At 44.3% G+C, this 24,329-nt stretch overlaps 1 protein-coding gene across 1 annotated transcript in view; it reads left to right on the top strand.

Moving 5' to 3' along the window:
• The first annotated feature begins 1,103 nt into the window (after nt 1-1,103).
• The window catches only part of LOC140739911 (protein ENL-like), a 112,253-nt gene continuing 89,027 nt past the window's right edge, over nt 1,104-24,329 (top strand). The window contains exon 1 of the mRNA XM_073068578.1: nt 1,104-1,251. Coding sequence (XP_072924679.1) covers nt 1,240-1,251 — 12 coding nt within the window. The 5' untranslated portion in view covers nt 1,104-1,239. The remainder of the gene's footprint in view (nt 1,252-24,329) is intronic.

The following is a 24,329-nucleotide window of genomic DNA, read 5'->3' as shown; positions in this document are numbered from 1 at the left end:
AAAAATAGGGGGGGGGGAAACATTGTTCCTCACCCCGTTTCTGCACCCCATCCTTCTCCCCCAGGGAAGGAATATACATTTCCTTGGCCAAGGAGCCCAAGACCAGAGCACACAATTTCGAAATAGGGAGGAGGTGGTTTAAAAGCATGACAAGGAGGCATTTCTTCACTTTGATGATCCTGAACCTTTGAAATTCTCTGTCCTGGAGTGCTGTGGCTGGTCAGACGCTATTTTCATTCAAAACACAGATTTCTTGTATTTAAGGGAAATGAGGATAGTGCTGAAAAGAACCGCTGGACTCAGCCGGATTTCAGTGACTGAAGACCAAGTTTCAATGGCCCGATGGCCTGTACCGACTCCTATTCCAACATGTTGTTTCATCTTGCCCACATTTTCTTCCTTCCTCGCCTGTACCTCCTCCACCTCTCTCCGGTCTCTGCCCTCGTAGCCCCCTTTATCCTACATAGCTCCAACGACCCGCAATTTGATCCTGACCTTGGGTGCTGTCTGTCTGAAATATACATGTTCTCCCCTCCAGCCACATGCTTTTCCTCCGGATACTCCGTTCCTTCGTCTACCTTAGGCTTGCCGGCTACTGTGAATCTCCCTACGAGTCGGCTGGTAGTTAAAAATACGAATCGAAGGGGAGCTAGGCGGAGTGTGCTGGAGAGAGGAGGTTACCTGGTTTAAGAGAAGGCTAATGGGGGTGGTAGGAACGCTCTGATGGCTGACATACACTCAAAGGGGCGAAAGCTCCTTTTACGGCATTAGCACACACGAAATAAAATCATCCCTATGGTAGACGAAGGGAGGGGCGAATGCTGCCTCTTCCCAATTCTTCCACGATCCCATTCCGCACTTCCGTATAAAGGAAGCTCTCAATGCCGGGCGGTAACACAGCAGGAGAGTAAGTGCCGCCCTCCTGTCTGCCGGTGATTGGGCGGATCACCCACACGCTCTGGGTCTCCTCCTTTCCTGTGGCCCTTCGAGCCATCAATCAGCATCCCCGCATCCAGCGGGGGAAATCCCGCCTTCCCGCGGGGCTGATTGGCGCGGCCCCTCAGCCCGGTCCCGCCCCGCCCTCTCCGGATTGGCTGCTGCGACGTTCTGTTTTGGAACGTTGCCGAGTGTCAGTGTAACAAATCGGCGGTGTTTCCGCTGTGGGAGAAGTCGACTCGATACAATGCGAGCGTGAATTAGGAGGAGGCTGAGGGAGAGGCAGCGGTGCACAGCAACGCCATGGACAATCAGGTAGAGGCGCCGCAGGCCGGGCTGCAGCCCCGCTTAAAGCAGCACCCCTCCCCTACCCCTTCCCCCTGCCCTGTTGTCTCGCATGCAGTTCAAGTCCCGATCCCTCGGGCCTCCTGCACAACCTCAGCGACGCGTACAGCACAGCGTGAAAGTGCACGGTGCTCACTGGTGGAATTTTGAAAAATCACCACCGGTTTCGTTTGGAAAGTTTTGTTTTATTTAAATAATAGATCAATGCAGCGAATCAAATGTTGTCGTCTTCTGAGCTAAACTACAAAGAGCTCTGCGATATGAATATGATCTATTTAGGTTTAGCTGACAGGTACATGGTTTGAAAATGCACTCTACTGTACATCTTTAAGGAAGGCCATTTACAGTCTGGAGCCAGGCTGAGATCCTGAATTTAATTACGTGTTTGAGGGTTATAGGTTGAACATTTAAGAAAGGAAGCATTAAGCTTTTAAGATATCTGTTACAATATTAAACTTTAGGGTTTGGAGATGGAGGAGTTGGGAATAATACAAAATTGAGGCAAGGATTTTTGCTTAAGGAGGATCGCGACAAAAAAATTAAAATGTCAATTACATTTTTATATATATATATCAAAATCCTCTTGGAAAGCTATCAGCATACTGTCTTGCACCCTTTAGGGATATTAAAATTATTAATAGTATTCCACTTTAAGCTATTTCATGAAGTCTTTTCAGGGAAATCTTGACGTACATATTGGGTGTTGAAGCATTGTCCATATAGGATTGCAAGATTCCTTTATGTTTTCTACATTAAAAAATGTTTTTTTTTTGCTCAAAGCATTTTCAGCCCCCTAATCTATTGGTATTCAACAAGTTGACACTCTTACAATCCATTGAAATTTCCAAAACAATAAAAAAAGATCTGAGCTGTTTTACAAAGCAAACTTTGGTAGATGTGTAAATATGCAGCTAATGTTTGGGTTTGGTACCTTTTTGATTTTGAATTCTTAGCCATCATTTAACATTTCTAAGATAGTATACATGCTTGTGTAGGTTAGGACAATCATTAACAACATTGGCCACTGGGAAGTTGATTGCTGTGACATTTAAAATTCTTTCCAGTACAGCGCAAACACATCTCCAGTTGGTGGTACAAATTTTACAAAGCGAAGCAGATTTGAATTTGGATCAAAGGCGTATATTTTCCTGCTCTTTTTATAAAACTGTCTGTGAAAATATTAATAACAGAAAACCAAGCAGCTTAATAATTTCTCTTGCATTTATTAAATATACATCCTTTTTTTTTAAGAGCTCAAAATCAATACCAGCTATGATAAGTAGAATATTTTCTGGGCAGCCATTTGATTTGAAGGATTTCTTCCAAGGTGAAATTGACTGTAACCAACTTGTGTGTTGGTAGCCTTGTGCTGTCTCACAGGGACCTGCTAACAGTGCTGTAGACTTTGCATGAGATAACTGCTTCGATGTTTTTGATAATCGACTTGAAATAAAACCAATTTTCTTGTTTTCAACCAAAATTCTATTCTAAACTATAATGGAAGCTTACTGTTTTAATTGCCTCGTCAAGTGGACGATCATTGTTTTTGGACAAGGATAATGTCCATTAACAGCTTGAGGATTCTTCAGCCTGAATGTGTGGTTACTCCTTGGTTGCTTCCAGCTGATGTATCCAACAGAGATTGCTTAACTGAATTTTAAGCCAACCTGTTTTGGTTTTAAAATGCCCCCTTTCAACAAATGGCAGTAAGGATTTAAGGATAGAATATTGAATCTTGCTTCATGAAGTTTTAATTCAAGCCTTTTCTGTGAGTACCTGAGCATATTTACCAAGCCGACAGTCCAGAGACTGTTGAGTGCTGTACTAGAGATACCTCATTTTAGATGAGGTGTTAAACTAAGGCTCCATCTGCATTCCGCTCTCCCAGCCGCTGATGGGGTGTAAAGGTCCCATAACGTTATTTAAAATACCTCAGGAGAAAGCACTTGAAGAGGTCCAATATTTATTCTTCAACAAGCAATTTGAAATAAATGTATTTGTTGTTTATTCCAACTCAGCCAGCGGGATCTTGCTAGGTCTTTCTGTTATTTCTCTATATTACAATAAATATACTTTAAAAACATGTCATGAACCTCTTAGATGTACTGAAGTTCTGAATAACACTGTATCAATGCAAGTCTGCCATCTTACAGTGCAGGTATTTTTTTTGATTTAGGTTCTGAAAATTTACATGGAGCCCAAGAAAATAAGTCCAAAATTTCCATATATATGATACATATTAGTTAGAAGTGGGTGTTCATAGCTTCTAAAGATAATAGATTTAGTATTGGATTTTCAAACTGGATTACAGCTAGGTACAGATTTTAGATTTGATTTATGGTACAATATACAGTTTTAATAAACTATTCTGGAAAGATTAGATTATTTGCTAAAGAAATGGTGGTTTTGTGGGCATTTTTATTTACAAATGTAACCTTGCTGTGATACTAAATTGTAGAATCCTTTAGAATGTTTGTGTTATTAAGCCTGTGCAATTTAGTGCTGTATGTTTGATTATATTCAGTTAGGTCTTTCAAAAGTCATGCCTGGGAGCAATTAGTTTCTCCAGACTTGTATGAGGCCAGGAAATCTATAATAACCCGTAAAAGAATGTTTAAGATTCACTTCTCCCTCCCTCCACCCCCCCATTTTGTTTCAGTTTTCTTTCTTTGAATGAAGGAGTGCACCTAGAGTAAGATTTTAATTAAAAGTGAGTTGTGCCATCACGCATGAATTTGCAACAGGATGTTTTCAGTATTGCCAACATTTTGATGTAATAAATGTTAAGCGAGCTTTGGGATTGGAGGATCTGGGTGACCGTTTATGTTGAAGCATTGTGTTTAATTTGAAGTGAGAGCTCTGGATTAAGTATAGGGGATTATTGGGAGGAAGAGGGAACAGTTGTGTGGTTAAGGCAAATGTTGTTAATGATCTCTGACAGCGTGGTAAAAGGACTGGAGAAATGGGTTTGTGGACTTGTTGCAGGGAGTTTCAATCGGCTTTACACAAGGCACGTTGAGAGGTACCAGGTCCATGTGTATGCAGTGTAGTTAGTCTGGATAAAGGAACCCCAATGGAGCAGTCCTTGTGTTTGAAAACTTTGACAAACTTTCATAGCTACACAGTGGAGAGTATCCCAACTTATTGCGTCACAGTCTGGTATGGAAACAGCAATGCCCAAGAATAGAAAAGACTACAGAAAGTGGTGGACATGGCTCAGTCCAGGTGAAACCTTCCCCATTGAATACATTTACATGGAATGCTGCCACTAGAAAGCAGCATTCACTATCCTCTGTCCAGGCCAAGTCCTCTTCTCTACCTTTGGGCATGAGGCTTAGAAACCTTTTATCCCACAAACGTGGCTCTGCAGCCTGGTGTTTGTAAGATAATGATTGTTCAGGAACAGTTATTGCCTTACAACCATCAGGCTCCTGAACTGGCACGTGCATCCTTTGATAATGAATTTACTTGGAGGAGTGAAGTAGGTGGTGTTGAATATATGCTTCACTCTCTTTAACTTCGGAGCACTTACAAAACGAGAAACTTATCCCTCTGAAACCAAGAATTGGAAGAAGCAATATTTAAGAACAGTGGCCAAGTTAAATGAGGAGGCAGTGAGGCTGGGGTAGTTTGCTTCAAGGCTCATTATTGAGCCTTGGTTGAATTCCACGATCTTGGAAGATTTGTATATGAACACCTGTTGGTCTATCTGTTCATGAACTTGCTTTGACATTTGATCATTTAGTTTCTATTGCCCCTGTACATTATTCGGTCCGGAGAGTGCACCTTGGAATCTGTTAATTTTTATTTGGTTGTATTTATGCAGTTCATTTGTTTCCTCCTCAGCCTGTTTCTGTCCTCTTTGCTACAAATGAATCTTGTGTCATCCTGCTTGCTTTGAAGTTGTATCCTGTAGGAGCAGATGCTGCCATTTAATGTGCATCAAAAGGAGTAGTGGCTGTCATGGTCACTGGTGAGGTCAGCGTCTACTCTGCGAAGGAGTGACATCCCAGTTTGGAGGAGCAATGTCCTAGGTACTTTGTAGGGCACCTTCCATCTGGGTAGCCTCCAACCTGATGACTTGCACATCGATTTCTCAAACTTCTGGTAATGCCCCCACCCCCACCACTCCCCATTCCCATTTCCCTCGCTCACCTTATCTCCTTACCTGCCCATCGCCTCTCTCTGTTGCTCCTCCCCCTTCCCTTCCTTCTGTCCTCTCCTATCAGATTTCCCCTCCTCCCAGCCCTGTATCAGAAACAGGATCAGGATTATTATCACCGGCATGTGATGTGAGATTTGTTAACTTAGCAGCAGTTCAATGCAATGCATAATCTAGAAGAAGAAAAAATAAGTAAATCAATAACAGCATACGTATATTGAATAGATTGAAAATCGTACAAAAACAAATAACCTTTGTTTAAGAAAGTGAGGTAGTGTCCGAGGGTTCAATGTCCATTTGGGAATCAGATGGCAGAGGGGAAGAAGCTGTTCCTGAATTGCTGAGTGTGTGCCTTCAGGTTTCTGTATTCCTACCTGATGGTAACAGTGAGTAAAGGGCATGACCTGGGTGCTGGAGGTCCTTAATAATGATGCTGCCTTTCTGAGACACCGCTCCCTAAAGATGTCCTGGATACTTTGTAGGCTAGTACCCAAGATGGAGCTGACTAGATTTACAACCTTCTGCAGCTTCTTTCGATCCTGTGCAGTAGCCCCTCCATACCAGACAGTGATGCAGCCTGTCAGAATGCTCTCCATGGTGCATCTATAGAAGTTTTTGAGTGTATTTGTTGACATACCAAATCTCTTCAAACTCCTAATGAAGTATGGTTGCTGTCTTGATCTTCTTTATAACTACATTGATGTGTTGGGACCAGGTTAGGTCCTCAGAGATCTCTTTATCTCTTTACCAATCAACCTCCCAGCTCTTTACTTTGCCCCTTTCTCCTCTCCCGGTTTCACCTATCACCTACTACCTTGTACTTCTTTCTCCCTCCCCCCCCACTCTGACTTCTTTCTTTCCGGTGCTGATAAAGGTCTCGGCATGAATCATTGACTACTCTTTTGCATAGATGCTGCTTGGCCTGCTGAGTTCCTCCAGCATCTTGTGTGTGTCTGCTAAGGCCTTGTTCGCCACTTGTTCTCTGCAATCTTCCTAGAAACAGAGGAGCTGAGAACTTGACTGAGAAGGTTTTGGGGACTGGGAGGGTTGAGACCTCAGTGGCACTTGAATGAGAAGATGGGCATTTTCCGAGTAATGCTTTGACAGTAATGGGGTCAGCAAGACATGAGGACACAGGTAAATTAATATATATTTAAAAAATGCCACAAATGCTGGAAATCTGAAATAAAGAGAAAACTGTTGGAAAACTCAGCAGATTGGGCAACAACTGTGTAAAACAAACAGTAAATGTCCCCTCTTTCTGCTTTCCACAGGGATCGCTCCCTACGTGACTTCCTTGTCCACTCGTCCCCCCCATCCCTTCCCACCGATCTCCCTCCTGGCACTTATCCTTGTAAGTGGAACAAGTGCTACACCTGCCCTTACACTTCCTCCCTCACCACCATTCAGGGCCCCAGACAGTCCTTCCAGGTGAGGCGACACTTCACCTGTGAGTCGGCTGGTGTGGTATACTGCGTCCGGTGCTCCCGGTGTGGCCTTTTATATATTGGTGAGACCCGACGCAGACTGGGAAACCGTTTCGCTGAACACCTACGCTCTGTCCGCCAGAGAAAGCAGGATCACCCAGTGGCCACACATTTTAATTCCAGGTCCCATTCCCATTCTGATGTGTCTATCCATGGCCTCCTCTACTGTCAAAATGAATCCAAACTCAGATTGGAGGAACAACACCTTATATACCGGCTGGGTAGCCTCCAACCTGATGGCATGAACATTGATTTCTCTAACTTCCATTAATGCCCCTCCTCCCCTTCTTACCCCATCCCTGACATATTTAGTTGTTTGTTTTTTTTCTCTCTCTCTCTCTGCCCATCACTCTGTCTGTTCTCTATCTCCCTCTGGTGCTCCCCTCCCCCTTTCTTTCTCCTGAGGCCTCCCGTCCCATGATTCTTTCCCTTCTTCCAGCTCTGTATCACTTTTGCCAATCACCTTTCCAGCTCTTAGCATCATCCTACCCCCTCCGGTCTTCTCCTATCATTTTGCATTTCCCCCTCCCCCACTACTTTCAAATCTCTTAGTATCTTTCCTTTCAGTTAGTCCTGACGAAGGGTCTCGGCCCGAAACGTCGACAGTGCTTCTCCCTATAGATGCTGCCTGGCTTGCTGTGTTCCACCAGCATTTTGTGTGTGTTGGTTGAGTAAATGTCTCCATTCTGGAATCCTTTGACAGAACTGATGATGAGAGAGAGAGAAATCAGTCAGTGTAGGTAGCAGAACAGATACTAGCAGTTCACTGCACAAAGTACTTTAAGAGCCACATTATTTCATCCAATCAGAGAGGTCCCCCACGGAGATAGGAGACTGCAGATACTGAATTCTGGAATAAAATAAGAACAAACTCCTGGAGATTAGCAGAGCAGGCTGCATCTGCAGAGAGAAATGGACAGTGGACATTTTGGGCTGAGACCCCCTCATCTGAAATTCCTTGCGCCTCATCCATTGCCCTCCCTCACCTTCTCTGCTACCTGGACTGGTTTGTTACACTTCATTAGTTGTCAAGTGGCGCCCCAGTCCCGAAACGTTACCTTTTCTCCTCACGTTTGCTGACTGACTTGCTGGGGGTTTTTCCAGCCTTTTTCCTGCTTCGTTGTAGTGTCGTTACAAGTGTCAGCCAGAGCTCCAGTAGTCTGCTTTCCTACTGCTGGATCTTTAAGAAACAATCGCTTCATGTTTTGCGCGTTCCAAGTTAAGGGATTTTCCACGTTTTCGTTATTTTGTGGGAAACTGCTGCTTTACTGCTTGATGCCAACAAAAAAATTTTGTTCCTGTCAGCTGTACTGTGGTTAGATCAGTGTGCAATTCCACTAATCAGATGGGACCTCAGTTTCTGCTGATTTTAGTGACAATGAAACCAGAGACTCTGGACCAATAAACAAGCGGTTATGAACAGTTCTTTTGTGGTTTTGTCCTGGGCTGAGCTTGTTGTTTACAGCATGGCAGCTCAAGCCCTTCGGCTGAGACACATTGCCAGGTTGCTCTCTGCCATTATTTGGTGACCTGTGTGCATCTGGACATGCAGAAAAGCACACAAAATGCCGGAGGAATTCAGCAGGCCAGGCGGCATCTATGGAGAAGAACCGAGATCTTATCAGGTTTTCGGCCCAATTTGTCAGCTCTTTATTCTCAAACGAGGAAATCTGCAGATGCTGGAAATCCAAGCAACACGCACAAAATGCCGGAGGAACTCAGCAGGCCAGGCAGCATCTATGGAGAAGCATCAAGATCTTAGCAGGGTCTCAGTCCAATACTCTTTATTCTTCTCTGAGCTGCTGAGTTCCTGCAGAATTTTGTGTGCGTTGGTCCGCATTTCCGGCACCTGCAGAATCTCTTGTGTTTGCTCTCAGAAATGTTTGCTCTTAATATTTTAATAGCATGTGTTGTTTAATAGCCGGAGAAGTCTGGGGGGAATCTCAGTGAATGTAGGACTGATTTTAGCTGCTTTAGCAAGTCCTTGGATCATAAGCCCCCAGCTCTTGCTTCCCAAACCTCTGGATCAAGGATAGATATTTGTGCAAAAGCCCATTTTGTGTGGTGTGGGTATGATGGGGTGGGGGGAGAGGGTGAGCAAGTGAGTGGAGAAGAACAGGAAAATGAAAGGGGGGGGTAAAGATGAACAACGGACAGTTCCTCTACAGAAAGGTGGGATTACATGGCACTAGTTAACAATAAATAATCAACAGTTAAGGCTATTGCTGAAATCCAAAATTGGCACATGCGGTGATTGAACCCAGGCCTGCCACTGGTTTCCAGAGCACGTGTCCATTGAGCTACCAGGCAAGATTGCAAGATGTCACTGAAATACTCTCGGCGGGACGGGCTCCGACTTAACACTGCTCCTTATTTGCTTCAGCTTTACATTTAAGCCCCTGGCGATCAGAGCCTGGAACAGGAATCCACCGGGATTGGATCGTAGTTGCCTCGGAAGTGAAGCCAAATCGGTAGCAGTTGTCTGGGCTTTCTCAGGGAGCTCACGGAGAAGGTGGCTAAGAGAGCGCGCAGGGAGTGGGGTGACACAGGGCGAAATAAAACTAGAGTTGGTTGCGCTTTATATAGGGATGGGGGCAAGGTAGGTAATGTTTAAACTAAATTTATTATTGAAGTACATACGTCACCATACACCACCCTGAGATTCCTTTTCTTGCAGGCATTCACAGGACAAGGGGCAACAAAATCAACGAAAAACTATGACCATGAATAATGAAAACTAATGAAGAGCATTACTGAAAATATTTTTTTAATGTAGCAATCTGGCAGTTTTCACGATCATTTCCCTCCCCCTGTTAACCCCCAAATTACTGGATTTATTGAATTTGTTTTTCTCATTTGCTATGCTGAGATTTGAACCTCTAACTTTTGACTAATAGTCCATTGTATCCCTTTGTTATTTTCACATTCAATCCAACTCTGGCATGTTGTGCTACTCCCAGTTTTTGGATTATGTTGCCTGAGAAAATCTAAAGTATGTTATCAAGTCCTGGCATCGTCACTAATTTCAGCTTCTTTGTGCTTGCTGACCAGTACAGGCTCGGTTAAGCAAGAAGCTATTATTGGAGGAGTGTTCGGTCAAACATTAAAGTATCCTTTTAATCATGGTAACTTGGATACAGTGTGAAGTGTACTTTCCAATATCCGCTTTGGGGGAGGTGTAGACCTTGGATCTCATTGGTTACTGTATATTTCTGGATCTGTTATTTGACTTTTGCTAGTTGACGATTTTCGGAGCGTTTTATAATAGAGGAGTTTTATAAAAGTTCTGTGATGCCGGTCCCATTTAATATTAGTATACGACCTGAAATTCTTACTCTTCTCAGACGTCTACGGAAGAAAATCCTGAAGAATGAATGACAGGAAAAAAACATTAGACCCCCCCCCCCCCAAAAGCTCCCCTCCCATACACAAGCAGCAGCAAAGCACCACCCCTCCCCTTTCCAACACTTGTTCTAGTGGGAAGTATCAGCACCCACCACCCCCCAAGCAACCAACAGCAAGCCCCCAAAGAGAGACCATGACCTTCAGTCCAACAAAAACCTTTGTTCACCTGACATCCCACAGGCGCTCTCTCTCACAGGGAGGTGTTGCCCCTTCCAGAGTGAGACCAACAAACAGCTTGCTGATATGACGTTGCAGCCCACAGAGTTGCTTTTCTGCTGAATTTTACTGGGTTGTTTAGTGATGATCTGATCCAGATTCTGTCTACTTTCAGATACAAATCCAGACAGGACCTTCATCTACTGTTTCAGAATGATGAAGTTAAACAGCACGTTCTTTGACACGGACGTCTGATTTCCAGAAACCTTGAATTTTATAGCTTCCAGGGATGAAATCGTTTTCCCTCCCTTCTCATTTTTCCCCCATCCTTACAGAAGAGAGTTGCCTAAGAAAGCCACTAATTTAATACCTGCTGAATTGCATCACCTTTAGGTAAATTTTCGGCTGGTCTTTCAATGCGCAAAGCCTTACTTGCAAGCTGTCTAAAAGTCTCTAGAAGTTGCTACTATTTTCAAAGTTCAAAGTAAGTTTATTATATGTATAGTATATGTCACTATATATTACCTTGAGATTAATATTTTTGAGGGCCTTCTCAGTAGAAGAAAGAAATACAATAGGATCGATGGGGAAAAAATACACACAAAGACTGACGAGCAATCGGTGTGTAAAAGAGGAGAAACTGCAAGTACAAAATAAGCAAGGTAAACAAACAGTACCGAGAACATGACTCCTTGAAAGTGAGTCCATGGGCTTGAGTATGTGCACGAGAAGTAACTGGTTGAATGTTAATTTTGGCTTGTTTACAAGAGTTTGGTTTGAACAGTGGATCAGAAGCATGCACGTAAGGAAAGCATGCTGACTCCGTGCGAGGTGGTTGAATAGTCTGGTCTTTCTCCTCTGAAATGTTCTCTGAGTGATTGGGGGAAACAGTGTGGGGTGCTGCAGTGCGAGGAGCAGTAGCAGTCTGATTTGCTAGTTGCTTTCTCCCTTTTATTAATAGAAGAGTACCGCACAGGAAGAGGCCATTCGGCCCACCATGTTTTCCTGGATCAGCTAAAAAGCGAATCAAATACAGCCAAGTGCTCGTCCGTCCTACCTACCCAATGTCCATATCCCTCCATCTTCCTTTCATCCGTGTGCCTATCCAAATGTCTCTTATCGTATTTGCCTCTACCGTCATACCAGGCTGTGCGTTTCAGGCATCGTCCACTCTCACATCCCTTGAGCCTAACCCTCTCACCTTCAATGCATGGCCTCTGGGATTAGACATTTCAACCTTCGGAAACCCTGTCTACTCTATCTGTTCCTCTCATAAACCTCTATCAGATCTCCCCTCAGCCTCCACCGCTCCAGAGAAAACAGCCCAGGTGTATCCAGCCTCTCATGATAGCACATGCCCTCTGAACCAGGCAGCATCCTGGTAACCTCTTCTGCACCCTCTCCAAAGCCCCAACGTCCTTATAATGGGGTGACCACAACTGGTGTATGCAGTACTCCAGATTTTTTTTTCAGTTGTACTTTACCAGGATCTGCTTAAGTTTTCAGCTTTTTAATCTCCTGCAATCCTCCTGTGACTCTTGCAGTTGTTCTGTCTGAGTTTTGGTGCTAGCAGAAGTATGTGATATGGACTGAAAGGTTACTTCAAAGTCCTTGATACACCCTAAACTAGGAGCTTTTTGGAGAGTGGTTTAATTTTAAGCTTTACCTTGCTGAAATTCCTCCAGTGATAAGACTTGGGGGCAGAATTGCACCATTTGGCCTATCGAGTTTGCTCCACCATTCTATCATAGCTGATTTATGCCTTCCAATCCCGTACTCCTGCTTTGATGCCCTGGATAATCAAAAATCAAATTCCACTTTAAATATGCTCACTGACTTGTCCTCCACAGCCATCTGTGGCAATGAATTCCAGATTCACCACTCTCTAATGTATCTGAGTTAAAGAAATTGCTCCTCATCTCTGTTCTAATGGACGTCCCTCTATTTTGAAACTGTACCCTCTGGATTGAGTCTTCCCCACGATAGGGAGTTTCTTGTCCAGATCCACTCTATCTGGGCCTTTCAATATTCAATGGTATTCAATGAGATATCCCCCTTAATCTTCTAAACTCCAGTAAGCACAAGCCCATAGCAATCAAATACTCCCCAGTGTTAACCCTTTCATTGCCAGGCTCATTCCTGTGCACTTCCTCTGAACCCTCTCCAATGTCAGCACATCCTTTCCTAGATAATTGGTAAAAAACTGCTCACAGTCCTTGCCTTGTAAGCCCTCAGCTTCACACCCTTGCTTTAATTTTCTAATCCTCTTAAACAGGGATGCTAACATTGCATTCGCCTTCCTTTACCACCAACCCAACCTGCAGGTTAACCTATAGGGGATCCTGCAAGAGGACTCCGAAGTCCCTGTGAACCTCTGATTTCTGAATTTTGAAAATAGTCTATGCCTTTATTCCTTCTACCAAAGCACATGCCCTTTGTGAGTGCCTTTTCTATATCGCGTTGTAATTTGATGCCCACATCCTGGCTACTGTTCGCAGGCCTGCAAATAATTCCCATCAGGGTCTTGCATATTTAAAAAAAATTCTACCCACAATGACTCTACACCGTCCGATCCTTTGTCATGTCTTTCGAAGGATTTGATTTCATTGTTTACCAACAGAGCCACTCCATCCCTCTGCCTACCTGCCTGTCCTTTGATAAAATGTGCATCCTTGGATGTTAAACTCCCAGCTGTGATTTTCTCTCAGCCACGGTGGTGATGCACCGAGAACCACTGAATCGGAGCACAGAATACTGAGGATACACGGTCTCCTCATCCAGTCCAGTCATTCCCGTCTCCTCATCCAGTCCAGTCATTCCCGTCTCCTCATCCAGTTCAGTCATTCCCGTCTCCTCATCCAGTCCAATCATTCCCGTTTTCCTACTGAACATTGTGAGTGTACACGACTCACTGGTGGGCGGATAATTTGTGTGTTTCTCAACCTACCAAATGGGGCAATTGTCCTCCTCTAATCGAGTTTCTACATTAATTTCCTGGAGGACGTTCTAGAATATTCTGAAAAGATTTGGTACCTCTTTTGAACCTTGCTTCTTGGCAGTCTGGATGCTAGAGGTTCTGGTGTTACATTAGCAACTAGTATTACCGTACAGATTCAGTTCCTTCAGTGAGGATTGTAGGGTGATACCAATCCCTTGCTCCTTGCTGCTTTTCAGGAGCTTTTGCTCAGGAGTGACAACCACGGCACACTGAAGACAACCCAGGGAGTGAGAAGTTCTGAACCTAATGCTTGATAGGGCAGCACGCACAAAATGCTGGAGGAACTCAGCGGGACAGGCAGCATCTGTGGAAGTGAATAAACAGTTGACGTTTCAGGCCGAGGGCCTTCATCAGAACTGGAAACGGAGGGAGAAGGAGCCAGAATTAGCAGGTGGGGGGTGTCAGAGGGAAAGGATACAAGCTGGCAGGTGATAGGTGAAGCCACATGAGGGGGGAAGGGGGATGAAGTGAGACGCACCCCTCATACAAACTCTTCTCCCTCCTGCCGTCTGGGAAAAGGCACTGAAGCATTCGGGCTCTCACGACCAGACTATGTAACGGTTTCTTCTCCCAAGCTATCAAACTCCTCAATACCCAGAGCTTGGACTGACACCTTACTGCCCTATTGTCTTGTTTATTATTTATTGTAATGCCTGCACTGTTTTGTGCGCTTTATGCAGTCCCGGGTAGGTCTGTAGTTTAGTGTGGTTTTTTTCTGTGTTTTTTATGTGGTCAGTCTAGTTTTTGTACTGTGTCATGTGACACCAAGGTCCTGAAAAATGTCTCATTTTTACTATGTACTGTACCAGCAGTTATGGTTGAAATTACAATAGAAGTGACTTGACTTGAGAAGCTGGGAGGTGGTAAGTGGAAAAGATAAAGGGCTGAAGAAGAAGGAATCTGATAGGAGAGGAGAGTGGACTCGAGGAGAAAGGGAATGAGGGATAGGGGCCTTTTATTAGGCAAGTCCCTTGCTTAATCTTCAATATCCCAGCTGTCCTGCCAACCCTTCAGATTTCCATCCAGCTCAAACTGCACCTCACCTACCACTTGCCTTCCCTCTTGGATTTGATCCTGAACCCAGTGGATCTTTGGCTATCCTGGCCTCTGCCCGGCAGTACTCCTCTCAGTGGGAAATGTACAATACCTGTTCAGGGGGAGAGCCTGTGACCACAGTGGTCACCGGTGCACTCGAACCTTTGGTGCAGAAATGTGTCCTTTTTAGCCAAGGTTGCGAAAGGCTGACCTCGTTGTTTATGAGGCGGTTGGTTGCTGCAGTTGCCAGGATATTAATTGACCATACCTCGCAGCTGGCTATAAAGCATCTTCCTGAGGAAATGAAAGGGCAATGATGGACTGGTAATTACTTTTCTCTGCTTTGCCTTCCCTGCTTTGCCGTCATTCATTTGTTTGTATATTATTTAGAAGGTTTTCTAATAAAAGGCTCCGTTGTTTTGTTCAAAGCGTTCGGAGAACGACATGTTCTTGTGTCCTTCAATGTGATACACAGCCTATATCTGTCGTAGTTTTCTCTGGTGGATGAATTTAAGCAATGTGCGATTGCAGGGTATTTGACCGCAAAGGCTGGGGAGGGAAGAGACAGTGAGGTGCCATATCTGGCATTCCTTTTCTTGCATGTTGTGCAGGGGATTCTGGTTAACTGGGGCAGCCGCTTACTTGCTACAACTCTTAAACAACAACAACTAATGGAGAAGGTGCCTGGGGTTCCCTTCAAGTGCAGGTTACAAAAATGGCTGGAGGAACTCAGCAGGTCGTACAGCATCTATGGAAATGAATAAACAGTCAATTTTTCGGACTGAGACCCTTCATCAGAACTGGAAAGGGAGGGGGGAGAAGCAAGAAAAAGAAGTTGGAGTTGTTTATTTGGGACACTTTGTGGCTTAATTGAGACAGGAGGGGGTGGCTCAGTGGTTTCCAACTAGCCTCAGTCATGTGCACTTGCATGTCTGTTAGATACTGAACTGTGTAACACACAGAAAATGCTGGAGGAAGTCAGCATCTAGGAAAAGAGTACGGTCAATGTTTCAGTCCAAAACGTCGACTGTACTCTTCCTAGACGCTGCATGGCCTGCTGAGTTCCTCCAGCATTTTGTGTGTGTTGGGATTTCCAGCATCTGCAGATTTTCTCTTCTTTGTGATGAGATACTACACCATGTTTAGAGTAAACAGTTTTTAAGTAACATCAATTGTGAGTGTTTGTATTTTTTAAAAAAAGGAGTGGGTTTTTTTTGCCACCGATAGTTGATGAGAAATAAGTAGGAAGACAATTCAGAACAGTTTTGCTCACTGTGGTTTCAAGTGTTGCGGCTCGGAGATGCCTGAAACGGCCCAGAGTGAAAATGGAACGATTTCACTACTTAAACAAATTCGGACCTATGAAGAATTTGAAGGTATTGACAATCATCTTGAATGTTACAATGAAAATGAAGAGTTGGAGGATGCAATCATCAAAAGTATTGTACGAAGACAGTCCATTATCTGCACAAGGTGTCTCTGCTGATTTTGTTCAATTACAATCAAACGAACACAGAATACACATTTTTGTTGTATTTTAGTAGCAATAGTAGTGTTCTAATTTGTTCTGTATTTCATTTAAATACATAATTTGTATCTCAGTTAAATAGTTTGTCTTTTTAACTATTTTCATGAAACGTTGTCTGATTGGGGCAGCTGCTTAATTGAGTGAAAACTTACTGGTCCTGATGTGTCCCAATTAACCTGAATCCAATGTACATTGATTACCTTTAACTGGCAGCAGAGTGGCTTTCTTGTTCCAGGTTTTAAAAATTCCTATTATTCCATCTGGCTGAGAATTGGTGAGGCTTGACTTGAAGAATTCAGGCCACACCATATCTGCACAGCTCATCAAGCTCTTGTTGTTTCTGTCCGCGCCTAGTGGCGCATTCGGGCAGCAACCTTGTCGTTCCTTCAGCATTTGTGTGTGTGTTTTTTTTAATGAGGCCAAGTTGCTAGCTCGACACTTAACCCAGCACGGATGGGAAGTGTGCAAGGAGCTGGCCGGATTCAAACCTGGGACCACTCGCCTCGAAGTCCACTACACCATTGGCCGGCTCTCTTGAAGTGCAACACACACAAAACGCAGTCAGGTGGCATCTGTGGAGAGGAATAACCAATTGAAGTTTCAGGCAGAGACCCTTCAGGACTGGAAAGGAAGGGGGAAAGAGGCCACAATAAGATGGTGTGGGGGGCGGGGGGAAGGATGCAGGCTGAGAAGTGATGGGTAAAGCCAGATGAGAGTGAAGTGGGGGGGGAATAAAGTGGTAGTGAAGAAAAAAAGCTGTTCCATCTGTGAAGGAAAGATTGCACAAATATTTCAAGCAGAGGAAATGACAGAAGGGGGCAGTAGGTTTAGGATTGGTTGCTTTGAACCGGAAGAGCAATAAGCTAAAAGACACCAGCCAGCGTTATAAACCTTCATAGTGACATCTTAAGCAAAAGTTGAGCCAGGTTTCCATGAAGATAAAAATATCTGTGACCTTCTGTTTCCCTGGAATTTGCAAAATATTAATTGTACTTCCCAGTAGTACTGATCTGAATCGTTGCCTGCTTTACCACATGTTCTGCCTCAAGTTGGTACTGGTATATTTATCAATCAGCCCACTGGATTAACATAGTGGCCCCCATTCTTCAATTTTATTTTATATGTCTAACTTCCTGAAAAGAATTTTTTCAGACAGGTTTGTTGCTGGGAAGTATCAACTTACTGTTGTACTCATCTTAACTTTGAACTATTTCAGTGATGTCCCACTAAGGCAACGACTTGCCTTGTTTTAACCGCTCATGATTGTGAAAAATCGTACAATATATCCCTTCAATTTTTGAAATACTTGTCGAGACTTTTATCACTTAAAATCTCTTTATACAACTGAAGCCACCTACCACTTCCCTCCCCCACCCAATTCCTATGCCACAGATATCCGATGAGCAGCTTCAATTTATGAAGTTATTTTTTCCACTGCTTTTGTATCTTTATAAAGGGGTGCCCAACAGAATTCTGCAACATGCTTAAAGTACTGCCTTGTGTAAAATTAGGTTACATTTTTATTTTTGTGCTCTTTAAGTCCAGTTAAATACTCTGTAGCCATAGGCACCAGTGCTGCCAAATTTAATCCGTGTATCCGCATGCCATAATCAATCCGTTTTAACGTGCGCTTCCTCCGCCTGCTTGAGAACGTCTTGCACTTCAACATGGTAGCGCAGTGGTCAGCACGAGACTTTACAGTACCAGCTACCTGGGCTCATTTCTGGCTGCTGTCTGTGAGGCGTTTGTGCGTTGAACCCGTGACTGCGTGGGTTCAGGGTTTCTCTCGCAGTCCGAGGACTTGCTGGTTGGTAGGTTGTTTGGTCGTTGTAAACTGTCCCGTGACTACGCAAGAGTTAAATCAGTGGGATTGCAGCTTGAAGGGCCTGTTCAATGTTGTATCTCAAAACCTTTTGCTCAATGGGTGTCTATTGGTCTCCAATTTAAAAACCAATTGACTAAGCTTCAGTAGCTGACAGCAGAGGAGAGTGTGAAGGTCTCCCATCTTAGCTGGTAGTCTGAGTAATTAATATAGTTGACTAGTGCAATTGCTTGTCACACATGATGTTCTCCTAAAGCAGGGGTTTCCAACCTTTTTTATGGCATCATTAAGCAAGGGGTCCGTGGACGCCAGGTTAGGAACCCCTGTCCTAAAGGGTTATTTTCTTATTGGGAATGCGTGTGTGTGACTTTATCTAATGGGGGAGGCGGATGCATTGGCAGCCACCACACAGTCCCTGACAGATTGAGGTCATGGTCCAGTGACATGGAATACAAATTGACTGGGCCTTCCTCCATCTTTACTGCCATTCAGATGTGTCATCGTCTTCTGCCAGCTCCGCCGTTGAGGTCTTGTTTGGATCGCTCTTTGTCTGGAACTTGCCGCCATGGGTGACCCTGTCAGGAGGCTGAGCTCCAGACAGCATCGCTCTTGGGATCTCAGGAACTCTCAAGCCCTTCCGCCACGACAAGGTGACAATCCTCAGAGGAGGATATTGGTGACTGAAGACCTGATGGACCCTTCTCTCCTTTATCAGTTCCCTCTATTCAGTTCATATCTGATATTTGTTTCTTTAATTTTCTAAATTCCAGGGACTGAAAGGTTAGTTTTGTGTAATTGCTCCTTGCAATCAGGAAACATTAATTTATGGAATAACATAGAACAGACCACATGAACTTATGAAACAAGATTTCTGAAATAGAACATGAAAGTTTGGGATAGATGATCAATAGCCTGGAAAAACGGGTGGTATTTTAGAGTCTAAAGAGAAAAGGAGCAACACAGAAAGTGCTGGATTCAGGCAGCGTGTGTGGAGGAAAATGGACAGTTAATGTTTTGGGTTGAGTTCCTCCGTTGGGATTGGAAAGAGGGGAGTTAGCCAATTTATAAAGGTGGAGGAAGGTGTGGGCCAGGGGCTGGCAGGTGGTTGGTGAATCCAGGTGATGGGATTCATAGTATCTCGACCCCACCCCTTCTCGCCACCTGTTTCTCCTCTTTCTTTCCAGTCCCAATGAACGATTTCAACCCAAAACCTTAGCTGTCCATTTCTTTCTCTGATGACTCGCTGAGATCCTCTTGTGCTTTCCCTTTGTTGCTCCAGATTCCACACTCTCTTGTGCCCCTCTTAAAAAGAAAAGGGAAGTGTTTAAGGAGCGAAATTTAGAGCGTGGGGTCCAGATGACTGAGGACCTTGCCACCAAGGATTCTGATATTGGAGGTAGCTTAGGGACCATGACTGAGCAAAAGTACCAGGCACTCACAGTCAGGAGTCAATCTAGGTCCGTGAATGAGATGTTTGAGACATGAGACTGTAGATGCTTATGCAGGGGTTCCCAACCTTTTTTATGCCATGGACCAAAACCATTCAGCAAGGGGTCCATGGACCCCAGGTTGGGAATCCTTTTGCTCTGGAGCAAAAGCTAACTGCTGGATGAACTTGGTGGGTCAGTCAGCATGTGGTCACTGTCCTCAGCCTGAAGTGTCTCTCCATAGATGCCGCCTGACCTGCCGTGTTTCTCCAGCATTGTGTGTGTGTGTGTGTGTGTGTGTGTGTGTGTGTGTGTGTGTGTGTGTGTGTGTGTGTGTGTGTGTGTGTGTGTGTGTGTGTGTGTGTGTGTGTGTGTGTGTGTGTGTTGCTGTGCGGTGATTTGTTTGCATTCTGATGAAGCAGGAGTGTTGGGAAGGATGGCTTGGGTAAGCAGGCCCAGAGATGGAATGGCATGGATGACGACAGGAGTGTTGACACCCATTGCTGGGGCAGTGTTCTGGGGTGGGGCTGCTTTGTTTGTAATGCTCAGGGTCACGTGGTGATAAGATTGCACCCCAGGCTGTGGCTGGCAGGGAGAAAGAGTCCTAACAATACATTTGGCCTTCCTAATATTTAACTGGCAGTTTTCTTGACTCCCAATCAAAGATTACTTTCTGTTTCTAAGATTGTTCTACTTCCTGGGACAAGCCTTGCTTGAAGCTTGCAAATCTTTATTTATAAGCATCAGGCATTCCCTGCTTATTCCTGTTGGGTATGATTTTTACCTCCATTTTACTTGAATTGCCTTTAACCTTGAGCCCTCCAGCTTCGCACCATCTCTTGCAAAGTTTGGTTTGCATGAGTCCTGCTGATAGCCTGGGCTGTGTGGGTGGCCCCTTGGATTGGCCGAGGAAACAGTGTCATTGTAGGAGACAGTTCTTCGTTAAGTGCCAGCCCTTTCGAGGATTCTGTGCTTGTTAGCTTGGTGTTCCCTCTTCGCTAGGCCACAGGCGGCCTACTGCTTGCTTTGGAGGACGGATATCTCAGGCTGATTCAGTGTGTGAGATCGGAGACTGTATTAGACAGGTGTTCAGCCAAAAGATTAATTTAATTATTAGAAAACTATAAGGCTGTTTACATTAGAGATTGAATTCACAGCTGAAGTTATGTGAGCAAACATCTTTGGAATGCTGGAAAAAGCTATCCATGTGGATTAAATATCTTATTTACTCTTTGTTTTGGCAACTTTTCAAAGAAAAAAAAACGAGGGTCATTTCAGGGACCTTGTAGAAACATGCATTAGTGGAAAAACCTTATTTCAGGGACCAATTTTTTTTTCAATAAGATAAGAGATTGCTAATAAATTAGTTGAAAACTTTAGTCTTTCTTGGACTGAGAAGTATTCATTTTGAACTTTGATATCGAATGACCCTGTTCTCTGTTCTGTGATGTGATGCTTTGCTCGTCCTGGTTCACCCACTGAAGCCAGGAGGCGGTCCAGGAGTCATCTGCGTTCAAGATTTCCCCAGGGTTCAACCTGCGTTCATCCAGCTATTGGGTGCTGAAGGCTGCTGCTGCTTGAAGGGGTGGGGGCTGCTTCTCGGAGACGGTGGATGAAAGTATCAAAGTTAATTTATTATCACAGTGCACATCCATCACCATGTATCGCCCTGAGATTCATTTTCTTGCAGGCATTCACGGTGGAACAAAGAATTGCAAGAGTCGATGGAAAAGCTTCACGCAGAGACTGTGTGCAAATGTATATTTTTTAAAAATCAGTAAATAAATAATACTGAGAACGTGTAGAATCCTTGAAAGTGAGTCCTTAGTGGACTCGGTTCAGAGTTGATGTTATTCAGGGGCCTGGTGGTTGAAGGGTAATAACTGTTCCTGAACCTTGTGGTGTGGGACCTGAGGTTCTACCTCCTCCCTGAAGGTGGCAGTGAGAGGGGAACATGGCCTGGATGGTGGAGATCCCTGGTGATGCACGCTGCTTTCTTCAGCCAGTGCTCCTTGTAGATGCGCTCATTGCTCGGGAAGGATTTTCTCGTGCTGGACTGGGCTGTACCTATCCCCTTTCTGTAAGCTTTACGCGTAAGGTCCCAGAAATGAGAACGTAATAGCCCTAAGCCTTTCACCCGTCTGTGTCACACACCCTGCACGTGCTCAAACCATTTTAATGCCTATGCATTTCCCCCCCCATTGAATCCATACCCCCCTTTACAAGCAAGGGGCAATTTACAGTGTCCAGTTAACCTATATGGCTTTATGATGCAGGAGAGCACGGAAGTTTCTGGAGGAGTCTGGTATAGAGGCGTGCAGACTGCACACCAGGGCTCAGGATTGAACCCAGCTCTCTGAGCTGCACCACTGTGTCAAGAAGGGACCGGCGTTCCTAAGCTTCGTGCTGCAGGACCGTCTGAACGTTATTTTCATAGAACAATAGAAAACGACAATGCAGGTCGACAGCTCGGCTTGTTGTGCCTAGCAGCAGGAAGAAAGGATCAGTCCATCCTTCATGTGCCTTGTCAGTAATCTTGCAGCTCGTGGGTTTTTTCAAATATTTTTTAAATGTGGTGAGGTTTTCTGTCTCCGGCTCCCTTTTAGGCAAAGAGCTCCTAGGTTTCTTCCGTATCAATAAATATCATAATCGGGTCAATCTTGCCCCTGTAACTTAGATCCAGCCTGGTGCATTCTGTGTCTGTCTTGCACGTAGTTATTATGCACGTAGGAGGTAGGCAGCTGTTGGTCCCAGGGGATGATGGGTTTATGCCTCTGCTGGACTGTGCCCTCTCCAGGGTGCAAGCCTGGGCGTGAAGATTTGAAGAACCGGCTGTTGCCTATGCAGCGGACTCCCCCTCTCCACGTCACTGATGTAGTCCGAGGGAGGGGCAAGTGCCAATACAGCTCAGCACCAGTGTCGTCGCAGAGGTTGCCAGAGTGAAATTGTAAACAACATCAAACTGCCTTGGGGACCCCAGCTCCAGATTTCTTCCTCAGGGTTTACTCCCGAAACCTTTCCCATGGGTGGGTATGGCCGCAAGGCAGCGGAGGTTTAAAATCAGAATTTTTCTTCTCCCAGGCGGGCTGCCGTCCAAGGCTGATGAGCTCCGCCTGCCTGAAGCAACTGGATTTGAGGCACCAGTGGTCCATCTTTGTCCCTTCTCTTGTCAGTAGAAACAGTTCCACCGGGCCTAGTAGCTAAGCCACATGTGAAGCCAAGAGTTGGACTTGGTTGTCGGAGGCTGTTAGAGTCGCACGCCATTTGGAGCACTTCATAGGTAGTGGGAGCTTATCCCCACTGCTACTCCCAGCTATGACAACCTTAGAAACCTATGTATGTAATTACCCCCAATAATTTTCTAGTTCAAGGCAAGAAGCATTGAAAAATACCTCAAAATTAATATAGTCAAGGCAATGAATTTTGTCTGTTCCTAACTACAAGAGGCTTCTTCCCAGTTAATAGGATTTATTTAAAGGAGTATCCTTTTAGTCCCCTAGGCTTAGCACTTTACAACAGAGACTGCTCTTCCATCCACTATCAGAAAATGTTGGAAATACTCAACAGGCCAGGCAGCATCTGTGGAAGAAAGAAATCAAGTTAGCATTTTATGTACAAAACACTCAATCAGAACTGGTAAAGAAAGGAAATGGTTAGTTTTAATTTGCAGAGAAGTTGAGGGAAAGATGGGCTAGGGTTCTAAATCTGCCTGACCTGTTTGCATTTCCTCTAGCATCTTTGTGTGTTGAGCTGGATTTCCAGCTCCTGAAGAGCCTCTTGTGGTTTAATGTGGAGATCGTTTCCCCTCCACTAAGTTTTTGAACCATAGGGTGCTCATTACAGGGAATGAGCTCCCAGATTAAGTGGTTGAGGCAAGTACATAAAACAACATTTAAAAGTACTTGGGTTTGGATAGAAGGATGTGCGTAACCCAAACCTGGGAAAATGGGACTAACTGAGATGGGAATTTGGTCTGCATGGGCCATTTGGGTCGTAGTTCCTGTTTCTGTGCTCTAGATCCTGAGTCTAAGAGTGAGTCAAGTTTTTAATGACTGCAGAGACAAAAACTTGCCCACCTGTGAGTGGTGTATCACCATCCGCTGTGAGCAGCACCACAGATAGCTAACTGGAATATACCCAACGCTAAAAACACTGTGTCCTTTGAGTTTCCTGTTGATGCTTCTTTATTTTGGTACGAGTTAAATTGGAGTATTTTTTCCATTGACGGTTTGAATCAATGTTTAACTTACAAGTAAATATGTAGCTTCAGTAATGATTTATAGTTGGTGGGGACCTATGAGAGAAAATATGGAGGGAGGGGCATGGACTGACTACTAAAATTTTATAAAGCCAGCCCTGAAGTTTTTTTTCAGTAAGGCAGCTGGTCCAAAAGGCATTGCTGAAGTGACAGCCGCTAAGTTGGGCTGGTGAGCAAGCTTGGACAGGAATGAGTTGTGAATCAAAGTTCCCTGCAGGTGTGTGCTTCCTTGCACGGTTGAACAGTGCCATCTTTTCAAGTGACAGAATCAGGTGCTAGTTCTGGGCGTTACTGGTATTATAAAAGAGAAAGAAGTCTTCAGGGAATGCTGAGTATACAGTTGTATTTTGACAATAAGTTACTGACTTTATAAGTGAGTTTATTAACTTCTTCTTTCTTTAGTCTAATGCTTTGTCTATTTAAATTGCCAAACTGAAGGAAAAATGATTTAAAAAGAAATGGAATAGCAGGATTTGCTTTTGGTGTCGCACTGCACATAGAGGCTCTTTGCCCCACTCAGTCTGCTGACATCTATCAAAGTCCGAATCAAGTTTAATATCACTGCCGTGTGTCATGAAACTTGTTAACTTTGCGGCAACTGTCCAATGCAATACAAGATACAATATGTATAAAAAATTAAATTATAGTAAGTATATCTGTGTTTTAAGTAAATTAATTAAGTGCAAAAATAGAAGTAAAAAGTATTCATGGTTTCAATGTCCATTCAGAAATTCCATTATCCTAATCTCACTGTATTCTCTTTAATTCTC

Source organism: Hemitrygon akajei, chromosome 16, assembly GCF_048418815.1.
Source record: "Hemitrygon akajei chromosome 16, sHemAka1.3, whole genome shotgun sequence".
NCBI lineage: Eukaryota > Metazoa > Chordata > Chondrichthyes > Myliobatiformes > Dasyatidae > Hemitrygon > Hemitrygon akajei.
The sequence above is the reverse complement of the archived record's forward strand: the minus strand, read 5'-3'. Positions and strand labels throughout refer to the sequence as shown.